We start from the raw sequence: 13,352 nt of genomic DNA, 5'->3' as shown, positions 1-13,352 counted from the left end.
CTACGGTTAATTGGAAATTTTATTTTAATAGACATTCCAGTTTTACCAAGTATAATTTGCTTCTTCTATGAATTTCTCTCTTAGCGACAGCCTTACTCTCGTCATTTTCTGTCAGTGTCCCCAATACTGAAAGTATATTTCTTTAAACAAAACCCAATTTAGTTGCTATGTATTTTAAGACACGTTGAATCCATACAGGTGAAACAGTAATTCACACACCCCTCCAAACCAACCCTTCCCCAAAATAAGTGTGCACACACAAGGGTTGGGAGTTCCTTTATGCTTAGCAGAAGACAAACAATTCCAACATTTTACAGAGAAAAACAATACTGTATTTCACTGACGCATGCATGTCAGACTTGAAAACCTTTATGAAATGTAATATTTACTTTTGCAAGAGAAATCCAAACATCACTGCAAATACGGACTTCTAGGATGAAATCACACACTCAGTTATACGAGGACCATAGATGACTAACTTCCTGACTGAAGACTTCAAGCATTAGGTGACCTGTGATACCACATCATCTCTACACACAAACACATCAGAGATCTTCCTTTGAAGGCTACTTACTTTGTTAGGACACCACCAACGCCAGCAGTCCAAGGACCATGGAAGCTTGACTTACATGTACCGCTCACCTGCGAAGCTGTAGTTATAGCAACCAAATTCCCAACTAGACCCAGCCACCGAGCTCCCTCTCTGGAGAACAGTACCGCTCTGAGGATGGGGTATCACATCGGAGTATGGTCTAAATGATGCTAAAATCACGTTAGCTTTCCAAGGTGAAGACACTGTGTACTGGGGCAGAAAGTATAGCTGATACCCAAAGGGGGAACGCTTTAGTATATCCCACTGTATCTTTTAACATATTTTACCCTATTCCTTTAATTTATACGTCTACCTTATCGCAAATTTAACACAGCATGTATTTACATCAAGTGCAACTAAACTCTCCCTTCGATAGCATCAACTCTAGTCAAACCAAGCTCACATTTGTTCCAAGATGTATTTGCCTTATTTGGAGCTGCTTTCCAGCCCTCCCTTAAAATCTTTAATATATATGTTTACCTTATGTGTGTGTGTGTGTGTGTGTGTCCTGGGAATACTTGGACTTGAGTCAACCTCAGGTAGAACAAGTGGAAGTTATAGATGATGTAACAGCTGAAGGAGCAAGGCAAAGGGCTGAGGAATAGACAGGTCTAGTAAAGAAAGGTAATTGACAAAATAAGAGAGCGTGAGGGAAACTAAAGAGGCTGCTAGCTGCCTGTTCCAATATCCATTCTCCTCTTTCTCCTTAGAAGGATATTTTTATGTTATTATTTTCAGGAGCATAATTCATATCGGAATAAAAGACTACATGCCTCAGGCTCCTGGGCGGCCAGAAGCGGCCATATGACCACACCTGGACAATGTGAATGTGAAGAGAAATGTTGTTTCAAGGATGGAAGTTAACTTTTTTGCTCGTCTGCCTTTCCCCTGCTTCTAGCTCCCACTGCAGATGTGATGGCTGGAGCTTGGCAGCCAGCTTGTGCCCTGAGTGGACGCTGAGTGGAAGCTATGAGCCGAGAAGAAGGATGGGAACCTAGGGCTGTCCTGGCCGTGGACCTTCAGGGTTCTCTTACGGGAGAGAAAAAGTAGCTCCTGCTATGCTTATGCAATTGTTTTATGCAACCAATATTAATAATTTCACTGTAATTAACACAGACGGCGAACGAACGATACCCAGTAAGATGCCGTCTGCCCTTTCCCCTCTCCCACGCCCTGCACGGATGACGCGGTGCCTCCACCCCGGGCTCCCTGGACCCGTTCTCTGACACACTGCAGCCCCGTTCCCTCCCAACTCTTCTCCTCTATACTAACCTGACTTCCAATAAACCATAGCTTATTACAAGTGATTTCTAAAAGGGATTAATTAGCTTAGCATAGTATTGCTAAGCTCCTTTTTAAAGTGATTTTTTAAAGGGCACGTTAAAAATATAATCCTGAACCAGTACGATTCAACGAATACTTACGGAATGCCTGCTCTGTGCTAGGCACCGGGGAAGCAAAGGTGGACAAAACAGCCCAGGCCTTTAAAGACTCTCACAGCTGAGAAAGCATGTGCTTTCCACAGGGGAGGAGGGGTGAGGTGGCCGTCCCAGCAGAGGGAGCGGCACGGCAAGGTGGGCCTGAAGACGTCCTGAGCTGCCCCGCACACTTCGCCGCAGAGGCTGGGTTTTATCTGTTTGGTGGCTGCATGCCACTTAAGCTCCTGAAGCAAGGGATCAACAAGCAAAGTCTGAGCTTTTAAACGATGATACGGCTTCATACGGAAGCAGTCCTGAGGGCAGGTGGGGAGGTGCTCTGACAGAGCAGGTGACAACTTAACAAAGGCCCTGGCGGTGGTGACCGAGGCAGGTGACTTGACAGGTACGGTCATTCCTAACTCTGAAGGGTTACTTGCTAAAAGAAAACAAAAAAAAAACAAAAAGCAATTGTCAGGAGAGAAAAGAGAGGCCAGAACTGAGACTCGAAGAAATTTCTAGAGTAGGTGACAAGCTGTCGATGAAGCCATCAGAGACAGAAGCAGCACTCCAGACACGTATCCTCAGTCCCAGGGCCTGGGCGCGCCCGTAAGCCCTGCTCCCCTGGCCCCGTTACTGCGTCCCTGGCAAAGCACAAAGCCAGCAGTGCCCACACCTCCTGCTCCACGCCTGTCCCCAAACACCTGCCGGGGAGTGGGCGGGGCATAGATGACCACATGCCAGTGACCACTGGTAGTAAGTGGGCACTCAACACTCCCTCTGTGTCACCTCCTCCCTGTCTGTCAAAAGCCCTCGGCGCCCACCACGGGGCTCCCACACCCACCCATGGATCTGTGGCTCTGATCGAGAGCACATAAAAGGGTGCAGCGCTCGCACTCTTTCCAAAGCCAACACCTGCCCCGTCGTGGGCTTCACCCACTCCCGCAGCAGCCCCCCTCCTTCCTGTACGAAGCCCTCTCTGCTGGGTCACTCCCATCCACCCACAAACACGCTCTGGCCTCTTCTGAAGAGACAAGTCCCCCTGGACCTCCAGCCACCACCCCGCTTCCCCGCCCCTCTTTACGGTGAAATTTCTGGAAATGATGAAACTTCTCTTTCTCCAGTGCTCATCTCCACAACGAGCCCCACCACTTGACTGAGACGGGCTCACTCGGGCCACCTGTGACCTGCAGGTTGTTAAGCCCAAGGTCACGTCTCCGGTCTCACCCTACCGATGCTCCGAGAAGCAGCAGACAAGCAGACTGCCCGCGCCCTTCTGCCCACACCACCACCGTCCCCTGGCTCTGGGGGCACACAGCAGCACCTCCGTGTGTCAGCACCACCGTCCAGGCAGGCACGTGGAGGCTCGATTACACTCGCAGGGCGGCCGAGTAACACAGAAGGAGACGCACATAAACACCAGCAGGGGAGCCACTCAGGACAGAGGTCAGGACAGAAGGGCGCGTTCGTACTAACTAAGCATCAAGCGCCCTCCAAGAGACACAACGAGTAGCCGAGGGTGAGGTCTGATCCTGGAAATCAGCTCCGGTCACTTTGCTCACCACTACTGATGGCCCTTGTGGTAAACATTCCCCTAAGACATGAAGGTGTTAGGACACTATCCCTCCTAGGGATGAGGCGTAACAGATGAATATTTAGAAGAACAATACAGCCATTTACTCATGATAACTCTCTGTTTAACTTAGTAGTTACTTAACCTAGGAAGTAGAATGCTTTGGTGATCGGATACAGGTATGTCAGCTTAACTGCTGCTGGGCTGGATGTGGAGGAAATAACTGTAGAAGATTGAGGGAAAACAGTCAAGTCCCAGAGGACCAGCTCTCACACTCTCTCTCTCACACACACACACACACACACACACACACACACACACGCATGCAGGCGTATATTTTAATGTAATTATACATGCAGCTATACATATGTTTCCATGTGCAGATCAAATTGAACATTTTTTTTCTTTAATTTTTAATTTATTTATTTATTTAGTTTTGGCTGTGTTGGGTCTTCGTTTCTGTGCGAGGGCTTTCTCTAGTTGCGGCAAGCGGGGGCCACTCTTCATCGCGGTGCGCGGGCCTCTCACTATCGCGGCCTCTCTTGCTGCGGAGCACAAGCTTCACACGCGCAGGCTCAGTAGTTGTGGCTCACGGGCTTAGTTGCTCCACAGCATGTGGGATCTTCCCAGACCAGGGCTCGAACCCGTGTCCCCTGCATTGGCAGGCAGATTCTCAACCACTGTGCCACCAGGGAAGCCCCAAATTGAACATTTTTAAGTTAAAAGTTAAAACAGAAGTGCATTTCTATGACTCCGTGCCTAACCAACTATTTCATTAACTGGTCAATGACAGGCCCAATCACCTGCTTCTGCAAAACAATGTGATAATGGGCTACACAAAACAACGGCTGAGATAAGTAGTTCTTCTTAGCCCTTACTCCGCTGTTAACCCACTCGCTTTAGGTCACTCCAAGTAACCACTGAACAAAGTCTTGCGGTTTCTCTTGGAAGTAAGGGAGGGAAGGAGGGAGGGAGAATGCTTTCAAGAAATACGAGAAACTTCTAACAGAAAAGAAATATAAAGAAAACTCGAAAAGCTTATTAACACCTCCTTTAATCCTGTTATAAGTTACTGATATCTCCCCATGTGAGAAGGTATCTTTTATCTTTTTTATCTCCTCATTGAAACTCAATGAGGCAGTTTTCAGATGATTCAGTTTTTCTTTTGTCTTTCTATTTTTCCCATCCCGTCTTCCATAACCACGCTTTCCCTCTGAGCTTAATCTGTGCCGCCATTGTTGGGATTGTGCCAACACCTGTAGGTAAACCTCACCTGTAATGGACAATTTCCAGAACTCTGATCCCTGCTTCTCTTCACACCTTTCGGATAAATGCCCAATAAGGGCGCCCTTCCATGACATAATTCACCTGCGAGTTGTTTTTAAAATGCCATCATCCATCTCCAATAAGGCATCACATGACGTAACAAACTTGTGCCCTTTCCAAGAATATGATATTCTAATCCTATACAGCCCTTTACGTGGAATAAGGAATATTTAATTGTGCCTTCAGTCCCTACCACAGAGACACAGAATCATTCTCCCATTGTTTCACCTTCTTTCACTACTGAAAACAACTAGCAAGTTCTCAGAGCAATCAATTAACCTACCATGTAGCACTGGCAAGCAGAAAGGAGGCCTGCGATTTTTCATCTCAAGTAGCTCATTGTTTGTCATGTGAGTCAAAATGAGAATAGTATTTCAGCCTCTCAGAACTGATTCGTTAAATGTCTTGTTTCCCCACTTATCCTCATCGTAGCTGCCAGCTCTAATTTAAAATGTGATTATCGAGAGTACCATGGCATAATTTTAATTTTTAAATTGTGCGTGTATTTGGTATCAGCGGCAGAGAAGCACTAACCGTAGGTGGACACAGCTACCGCGGCGCAAATCGAGGCTGCACGCCCTTCTCCGACTTGTGCCAGAGTTATCGGAGACCTGAGGGACCAGCGGCCCTGGGCCTTCCAGCCACGCGATGCAGGTTTGTAAACTGGGCTCTCGTGAACGGCACCATCACTGATACCTGGCAACTACTCCACGCCCGGAAGCGCACGTCTATTCCAGACAAACGGTCCTCCTCTCGTGGCCCTACTTGAGCTCCTGCCCATCTCTGCACCGGCGTCCTTGACTCCTACTTCTGTGCTGTCACTTTCCTGTGTGCAGATTTCCTTTCCAACCACTGCCCCACAGTGTCAACCGTCAACCCAACTCAAAATTCACTTCCTCAAGAGCCACCCTCGACTACCATCCACATACATTAAAACACCCCGTCTCTGAGGGGATTTTTGCCTTCGCTGTGGCCTCTGCTACACCGGTTCACACCGTACCGTTTAATGACCCCTGGGCGATTTTTTCATGTTGCACATACGACGGCCTCGTGTCCCCAGCCAGGTATTAAATGACCTGCCCGCAGGGAGGAGACCACCTTGCTTCCACGCAGACACCAGAACTCAGAGACCAAAGAGCAGGGCTTCCCGCAACTTTCAACCGAAGTTGGAAATAACACGGAAATATGCCTCAAAATTGGAAGTCTACCAAACCTACTTCAGAATGAGATAGAATAACCCATAAACGCGAAAAGGGCCCGTGAAACAACCCTACATTTTGATGGCACTTCCACGTTCCGCCATTCCCACGGACAGCACTTGGCCAGTTACAGAACTGATCTCTCACGCCACGCGTAGCGTACAGATTGCTTTGCCTACGAGGTCTGCCGCCTGACAACACCTGGTGCCTAGACCCTAAGGCCCGTGCATTGGAAGCTTCGCCCCTCTGTACAGGCCTCTGTCCCCGTTCCCTCTGGCTCCTAGCTTTACTTATGTACCTTCTCTTGGCATCTTCCAAGTTCCGACGCTTACGGCTAGTCTGGGCTTACCTTTTCCTTCAGCCTTACAGGCCCTACCCTGGTACTGCATTGATGTGAAGGGGAAGAGACTGCGTACTGATTGCTCTGAATGTGAAAAACAGAGACAGTTTTTGACTGTCAGAGCAATAAAAATATTATCTATTTATGATTAAATATGGTGTGCACGATCATTTCTATTAAAAGGCCTTCCTTGGAGGCCTCTATGATAAAATTGATTCTACTGAGAAAATCAGATTCAATGTTTTAGTAGGAGTGTTTTTCTTTTTTTCAAGATTGTGACTAACATAAATTCGAGAAGAGTCTGTCTAACAATAATGCTTCACGTCTAAAACATCTAGTGTACTGGTTTATTTTCAAATAAGTATAAAAATGATTGCTATATTGGTAGAAAAAGATTCCAATTCTATGAGTTAATATGCAACCTAGGTAAGGGAATTCCCTGGCGGTCCAGTGGTTAAGACCCTGCGCTTTCACTGCCGAGGGCCTGGGTTCAATCCCTGGTCAGGGAGCTAAGATCCTGCAAGCTGTGTGGTACAGCCAAAAAAAAAAAAAAAAAACCAATTAGGGAAGCTATTTCCTTCTGTAATAAACAACCGAAACAGCAAGTTGAAAGTTTAGAAACACAGTCTGGGCCTATCGTTACTACCTAAAATATTGCATAGAATTATCAGCCTTTCAAAGAAGTCAGCAGCCAAAAAATAACATTAATCCAAGTTACTATTCTGTGACTTTGCTATAAATAGGCTTCAGCACTGTAGAGTGGGGGTACTCTTGAAAGTGAGAAGATTTAAGAATATAATAATTTCTATTACAGTTCCTTAAATACACTGATTTAGAGCACATTAGGACAATAAACATTATTAATATTTTCCTGCCCACTGTGTACAGAAAACCAAATGTTCTTTTAAAAACGATTTCTAAACCTGCACCTTCAGCTAAGATAATTTTCCTCTATCGATTCCCAGCCCCAACACTGCTGCAAATGATGCCTTTGAAAAACTTTTGGGGGAAGACGCCTTCTTCAAGATACTTTGCTACCCTCTGCCCGTCACTGTCTTAATACACCAATCTACATACCACGACTGTGGACACAGACATCAGGACACAGCCTGGACCACAGCTGCTAACCGCTTTGCTTACAGGCTTGGAAAAACACGTACCGTTTATACCATTTCTATGTTCATCTATGGCAAGTGTCCACTCTGGCCTTTTCCTAAATGCGGATGAGAATAATCTCTGCTGTACTGCTACCTTGCCTTTGCTCACCCTCTTTCTGCTCATACAAAGACACTGAATTGTATCAACGGCATTACACACAACATTATAAGTGACGTGACCGCCACCTGTGCAAATATCCGTGTTTCACAACTCGGTAAACTTCTAATAGGTTTACAACAAAACTCATAAAACAACATCTTTATCACTGACACAGCGTGGAGTGGGGCAGAGTGAATAGGCTGTCACTGACAGTCACAAAGGGATTCATAAGCTCCACAGATGTTAAAAATCTCATCAAGGAATAATATTCATGCTTGAATAACCAAAATACAGAACCACCTTTATCTGTCTAAAAATAAAAACAAAAACATAAAATGCTGGCCTAAATGTCAACTGAGGAATTCAATAAAGCTCATGAAATCTGGAAGCCAAAGGGCAGATTTTCTGCAGTGTACACCACTCTTCCTACTGGATGATGTCACATGTCAAGGCAATTTCATGAGAATTAGCCAAAAATGTGAAAATGTCCAAGGTGCTTTGATACAAAACTAACTGTTCGGGATGAATTACCCGTCAAAATGAGTTGAAACTTTCAAGAGAAAAAAAAAAATTAATTACATGGGACTGAGTGAACTGATGAGGATGAGTATAATTTTTGTGACTTTCTGTCTGAATTTAAAAAAAAAAAAAAAAAAATTCCACAAGGACTCAGAGGCAAAGAATATACAAATCAATTTTCACTGCAAAGTAAAGGAGCTGTTACAGTGGAGGATTACTGGACTGAATGTCAATACTATGACATAGTATGAGTGTGTTTCATGTTTGGTAATTGCAATCATTGTTGCTTTTGTTGTGGTCATCCATGTACAATGCTTGGTGTCAGTCGATTTATCTCTTGTAAAAATAAAATACAGTGTGTGTGTGTGTGTGAAAAAAAATAAATAAAAAAAAAAAAAATAATAAAATAAAAAATAAAAAAAAAAAAAAAGAGAATGGTCAGGTTACTTATTATATATACGGATAAGCAATTTCCAGGCTAACATGAGAAAAACATGGTAAATGGAGACAGTCATCTGTGAACTAGTTGTTTTATAAAACCAGACTGCTACTAACACCTCATCCACATGACGCTTTAATCAAATCTCAGTGTTTCCTGGAGAGGAAAATACCTATGACTCACTAATGTTAACCTTTAAGGTAGGACCAGCAGAGGGCCCTTCTTACGAAAACAATCTCAGGACTGTCCCTAAGGCAACATCTCCAAAGGAAACAAATAACTCGGACGCAGGAAAGGTCACCAGGCGCAACGTGAAGAAATAACCTATAAATAGCGCTGGCTTGTCATTCAGTCAGAAACACCGTCCCTTCTTCACCCCCTTACAGCCCTGACTCGCCAGCATTTGACAGACAGCCAGAGAAAGAGTAACGCATGTCATCTTTGAAAATAATTAGACGTGGAAGCCAATGTATTCATCAAACAGGCCTGAACTGCAAGTCCTCTTTCTTGTAGAACAGCGGTCTTCTGAACACTGGGTTCCCATTCCCCAAGTTAGGACAAGCTGTCACTTGAAGCTGATGATGGCTGGTAGTCAGGAAAGACGGCCACAGGCTCCTGTGCCGTTCTGGGGACTCGGTCTATAGATTTCATTTGTACAACAGACCTTGTATCACGGCGTCGCCAACCTGGGTTCTCTCTAAGATGCATAAACTTCAGATCACATTCCTTATACCACTATTTATAATAAAAAGTATCAAAAACTTACTCTGTACAATTATTAACCAAACTGTGGAAAGTTCAAATAACTGAACATTAAACAGACAACCTAATGCATAACGAGTAAGCCTTTACAAAGAGTTTTTGACATTAATGAGTCAAGCGAATACATACCCTTCCATTGAAATTAGCAAGACATTAAATTGTTTATAAAGTATGCTCTTAAGTATGTAGAACACATACATGTAAGGCTAGATGGGAAAAGACTAGAATATTAAAGGATGATTATCTTGGATGACAGACTTCAGAGGATATTTTTCCTTACCTTTACCTTTGAGCATTTATATAGTAATTATCATTACTTTTTACATTAAAATTATATGTAATTTTTAAAACATGCCTATGCTTAGATATTACTTGCCTCTACCCACCTCCAAGTTTGGAAGTAGAGTCAGAGCCCCCAGAAAGAGAGCAAATAGTAGGTCCTGTGTTTGAAGGAAGAGTGTTCTATTCAACTCCTCTGGGAAACAGAGTCCCTGAATGACAGGGCTCATTCACAGGGTCACACCAAGCCTCCCGGGCAGATTTCGAGGATGGACAACCACCCACCAGCCTACACTGCCAGAGTTTCCTCGGTCATAAAATGCAGGTAACATCTTGCCAAAAATGCAAAACCTCTTTCTAATCATGTGAGTACATCAGACAAAACCAAATTGAGGAACATCATACAAAACACCTGACTCTTCGAAAATATCAAAGTCCTGAAAGATAAGGAAAAACTGAAGAACTGCCAGTGACTGGAGAAGACTAAGGAGCAATAAAAAATAAATGCAAGGCGGGATCCTATATAGGATCTTGGAACAGAAAAGAATGCCTAGTGGAAAGTCGGTGAAATTCAAAGATCTGTAGATTAGTTAATAGTACTGCACCAAAGTGAATTTCCTGGTTTTATTCATTGTATTATGGTCACACAAGACGTTATAATTTTATGAGAAGCTGGATGACGGGGGTATATGGGAACTCTACTATTTTTTTGCAATTTTTCTGTAGGTCTAAAATTAGTTCAAAATTTAAAGTTTAAAAAAAAAAAATGCAGGTAACGACCATACCTACTTCAAACGACAGTCATGAAATTAAATGATTTATATGTAAATAAAGCTTTTCAAATGATGCCTGGCAGACAGAAAGCACTACCTACCAAAGCCTTAGCTACTGTTCTCTCATCATTTTAGTACCACTACAACTACGACTTCTGTTTACGACTATGACCAGGGCTACCACCATCCTGTAACTAGTGCTACTGCAAGAGCAACAAACAAACAGGCAATGGCTCTTCCCTCCCTCACGGGGCCATTTTCCAAGCAGAACAATGCCTGCCGAGCTGATCTGGGAGGAGCAGGAGGGTGGGGAGGCCTGGGAACCACGCCGGAGGCTTCTCCCATCGCAGATGGCACCTCGGGCCTCCTTCCTGCCACCCTGGGCCCATCCCGGCACCTCCTGCACCTCACCAGGCCAATACAAATGACCTCTCCCCGTCTCGCTTACTCTTCTTACAAACATTTCTAAAACACATTCTTCACATGTCTCTGACCCATTCTGAAATGTATCTTAATATTTTTATGAGAGAGTTAGGTTATAGGAGGTGGGGAGTGGAGGGGCGTAGATTGCTATGCTTTAATAAATTTAGTCCATTTATTTATTCAGTAATTTTACATAAAGATACTTAATCAGTTAAAATCTTTAAATCTTTAGTCAAAATAAACATACTTAATTGTGAAACACACACAATGAGGGGAAAAAAATCACTCCCGAAACTCAGTGGTTCCAGGGACCCTCAGGAACCCGCACAGGGGCAGCACATTAGTGGCAGGGGGGCCTTGACCCTCTCTGGCCACAGCTGCTTGGAACTAGGTAACCGCTGCCCCGGCCCGGCCCCCCAGACTGGCCTGAAGATCCGAAGAAAAGACATGGGCACGGCCGTCAAATGGTGCAAGCTTTAGGGACACAGGCCATAAACCAACAGTCAGCACCCAGGAGCCAAAGTCCCAGGGAGAACGTCCCCAGGGGTGACCTAGTCCCTGGTTTGTTTCTCGTCCCACGTGGGCCCAGGGAACCCTCTCGGCCTCTCTTTAGACGTGTATGCGACCCCGTTACGGAGGCAGTTTTCATTCCCTCTGAACACACGAGCCCTCAACTAGCCTGGTACGTCCACGTAACACGTCACTGGCACGTCCTTTGTCCTTGCCCTTTGTTAAAGAGGCTGAATCAGTGTTTACAACATAGAAGAGTCCTTTCTTAAGATTTATATACCAACACCCCAAGGTACTGCCTTGCTTTGTGTCAGTAGAACAGGAAATCCGACGAGAGAGGAATTCGGGAAAAGAACTCATTCTGCAAAAGGATTTCAAGCTCCACGGAAACTCTACTCCAGAACGTCTATCCAATACCTGCTTCGTGGCAGAAACATGGATTCCTTGATGAACACGGAACCAGAGAGGAGGATGTACCAGCAGGTCCCAATATCATCAGGACTGAAAAGAGAAGATAATAAAATCAGATGATTATCTCCAACAAAAACAATTAAAATAGCAACATACAAAGCACACAGTATCCACGTTACTCGTAGAATCCTGAAGAACAATGAAATGTCATAAAACACACACCTAAAATACCATTCTTCAACTATTGGAATTAAAAATTATTTTTCACACCTAAATAAGCTAAAGATATTTATCAGTATACTTAAATGTTTTAAACGTTCCTTAGACCTATGGCACCTACCATTCCAAGTTTTGTTTTTTAGTTTAATTTTTTTGAGCTGAAAATACTTTCCCTTGTTTCATGAAACAAAAATACAAAGAGGTAAACAGCGGACCTGAGTTTTCCCACCCTTTCCCCCGTCTCCCAAGCCCCGACATTTCTCCACCACACTCGCTGGCATCTTTCAGAACTTCCTCATGCACACACAAGGATGGACATATCTTCTTACCCCTCCACCCTCTTCTTTTTACAGAGAAGATGGCACACACTACAGAGCTCTTTCCTCTGTGCTAACGCAGAGATCTTTCCATCAGGGGACAGCTGTCTTGTTGGATGTGCCTTATTTGACTTAAGCAAGCCCCTACTGCTGGTCATTTCAGTGGTTTCTCGTGTATGCAGTTATTTTAAAAGAAAATGAAAACTGTGATGAGTAATCTTGTATCTACAGGAGTAACCTTGACCAGAAAACCAGACCTGCAGCTGCTGAGCCAAAGGGCACAGACACTGTGACTCTGATAAACATGGTCGCGGTGGTTAGTTAGCACCTCATGTGCTCACCACCTTCCCACGGCCTTGCAAGGAGAGTCTGTCTATTTCTCTAACCAGTGTTTAACAATCTCAGGATGAAGGCTGTTCTAGGTGCTTAGGAGACTTCAGGAAACAACAACAAAGATCCCTACCCTCATGGAACTTGTATTCTGGTGGGACAGTACACATAGGAAACAATAAATATAATAGATTAGTAAATTATAAATCCATGCTCTGGGGAATAAGTTACCGTAGGGTAAGGAAAATAGGGGTGGGGTGTCATAATTGTAAACATATGGTGGACAAGTCTCGTTGAGAAGAGCAGATGTGAACAAAGGAAGTGAGCAGACAATGGCTCCCGAGGGACGAGAATTCTCGGCCAAGGGAAGGGAGATGCGTGCGGAGACCACAGGCCAGGCAGCTGGGCAGGGAGGCCAGGGGTGCAGCTGAAGCGAGGGCTGAGGGGTACTCCTTCCCTGAGGCTGTCTATCACACTTTGGGGTTTTTGCCAATCTGCTCGATGAAAACTGTATTTTAGTGTACTTTTTTTGGCTGCGTTGGGTCTTCTTTGCTGCGCCTGGGCTTTCGCTAGTTGCGGTGCGCGGGCTTCTCATTGCGGTGGCTTCTCTTGTCGCGGAGCACGGGCTCTAGGCATGCAGGCTTCAGTAGTTGTGGCACATGGGCTTC

At 44.7% G+C, this 13,352-nt stretch overlaps 1 protein-coding gene across 9 annotated transcripts in view; it reads right to left on the bottom strand.

Annotated features, from left to right (window-relative positions):
- The window catches only part of RAPGEF2 (Rap guanine nucleotide exchange factor 2), a 248,786-nt gene that overhangs the window by 136,631 nt on the left and 98,803 nt on the right, over nt 1-13,352 (bottom strand). For all 9 annotated transcript variants that reach the window (XM_059922344.1, XM_059922353.1, XM_059922347.1 and 6 more), the window contains exon 4: nt 11,825-11,908. In XM_059922344.1, coding sequence (XP_059778327.1) covers nt 11,825-11,908 — 84 coding nt within the window. The remainder of the gene's footprint in view (nt 1-11,824; nt 11,909-13,352) is intronic.

The sequence above is a fragment of the Balaenoptera ricei genome, chromosome 5 (genome assembly GCF_028023285.1).
Source record: "Balaenoptera ricei isolate mBalRic1 chromosome 5, mBalRic1.hap2, whole genome shotgun sequence".
Lineage (NCBI taxonomy): Eukaryota > Metazoa > Chordata > Mammalia > Artiodactyla > Balaenopteridae > Balaenoptera > Balaenoptera ricei.
The sequence above is the reverse complement of the archived record's forward strand: the minus strand, read 5'-3'. Positions and strand labels throughout refer to the sequence as shown.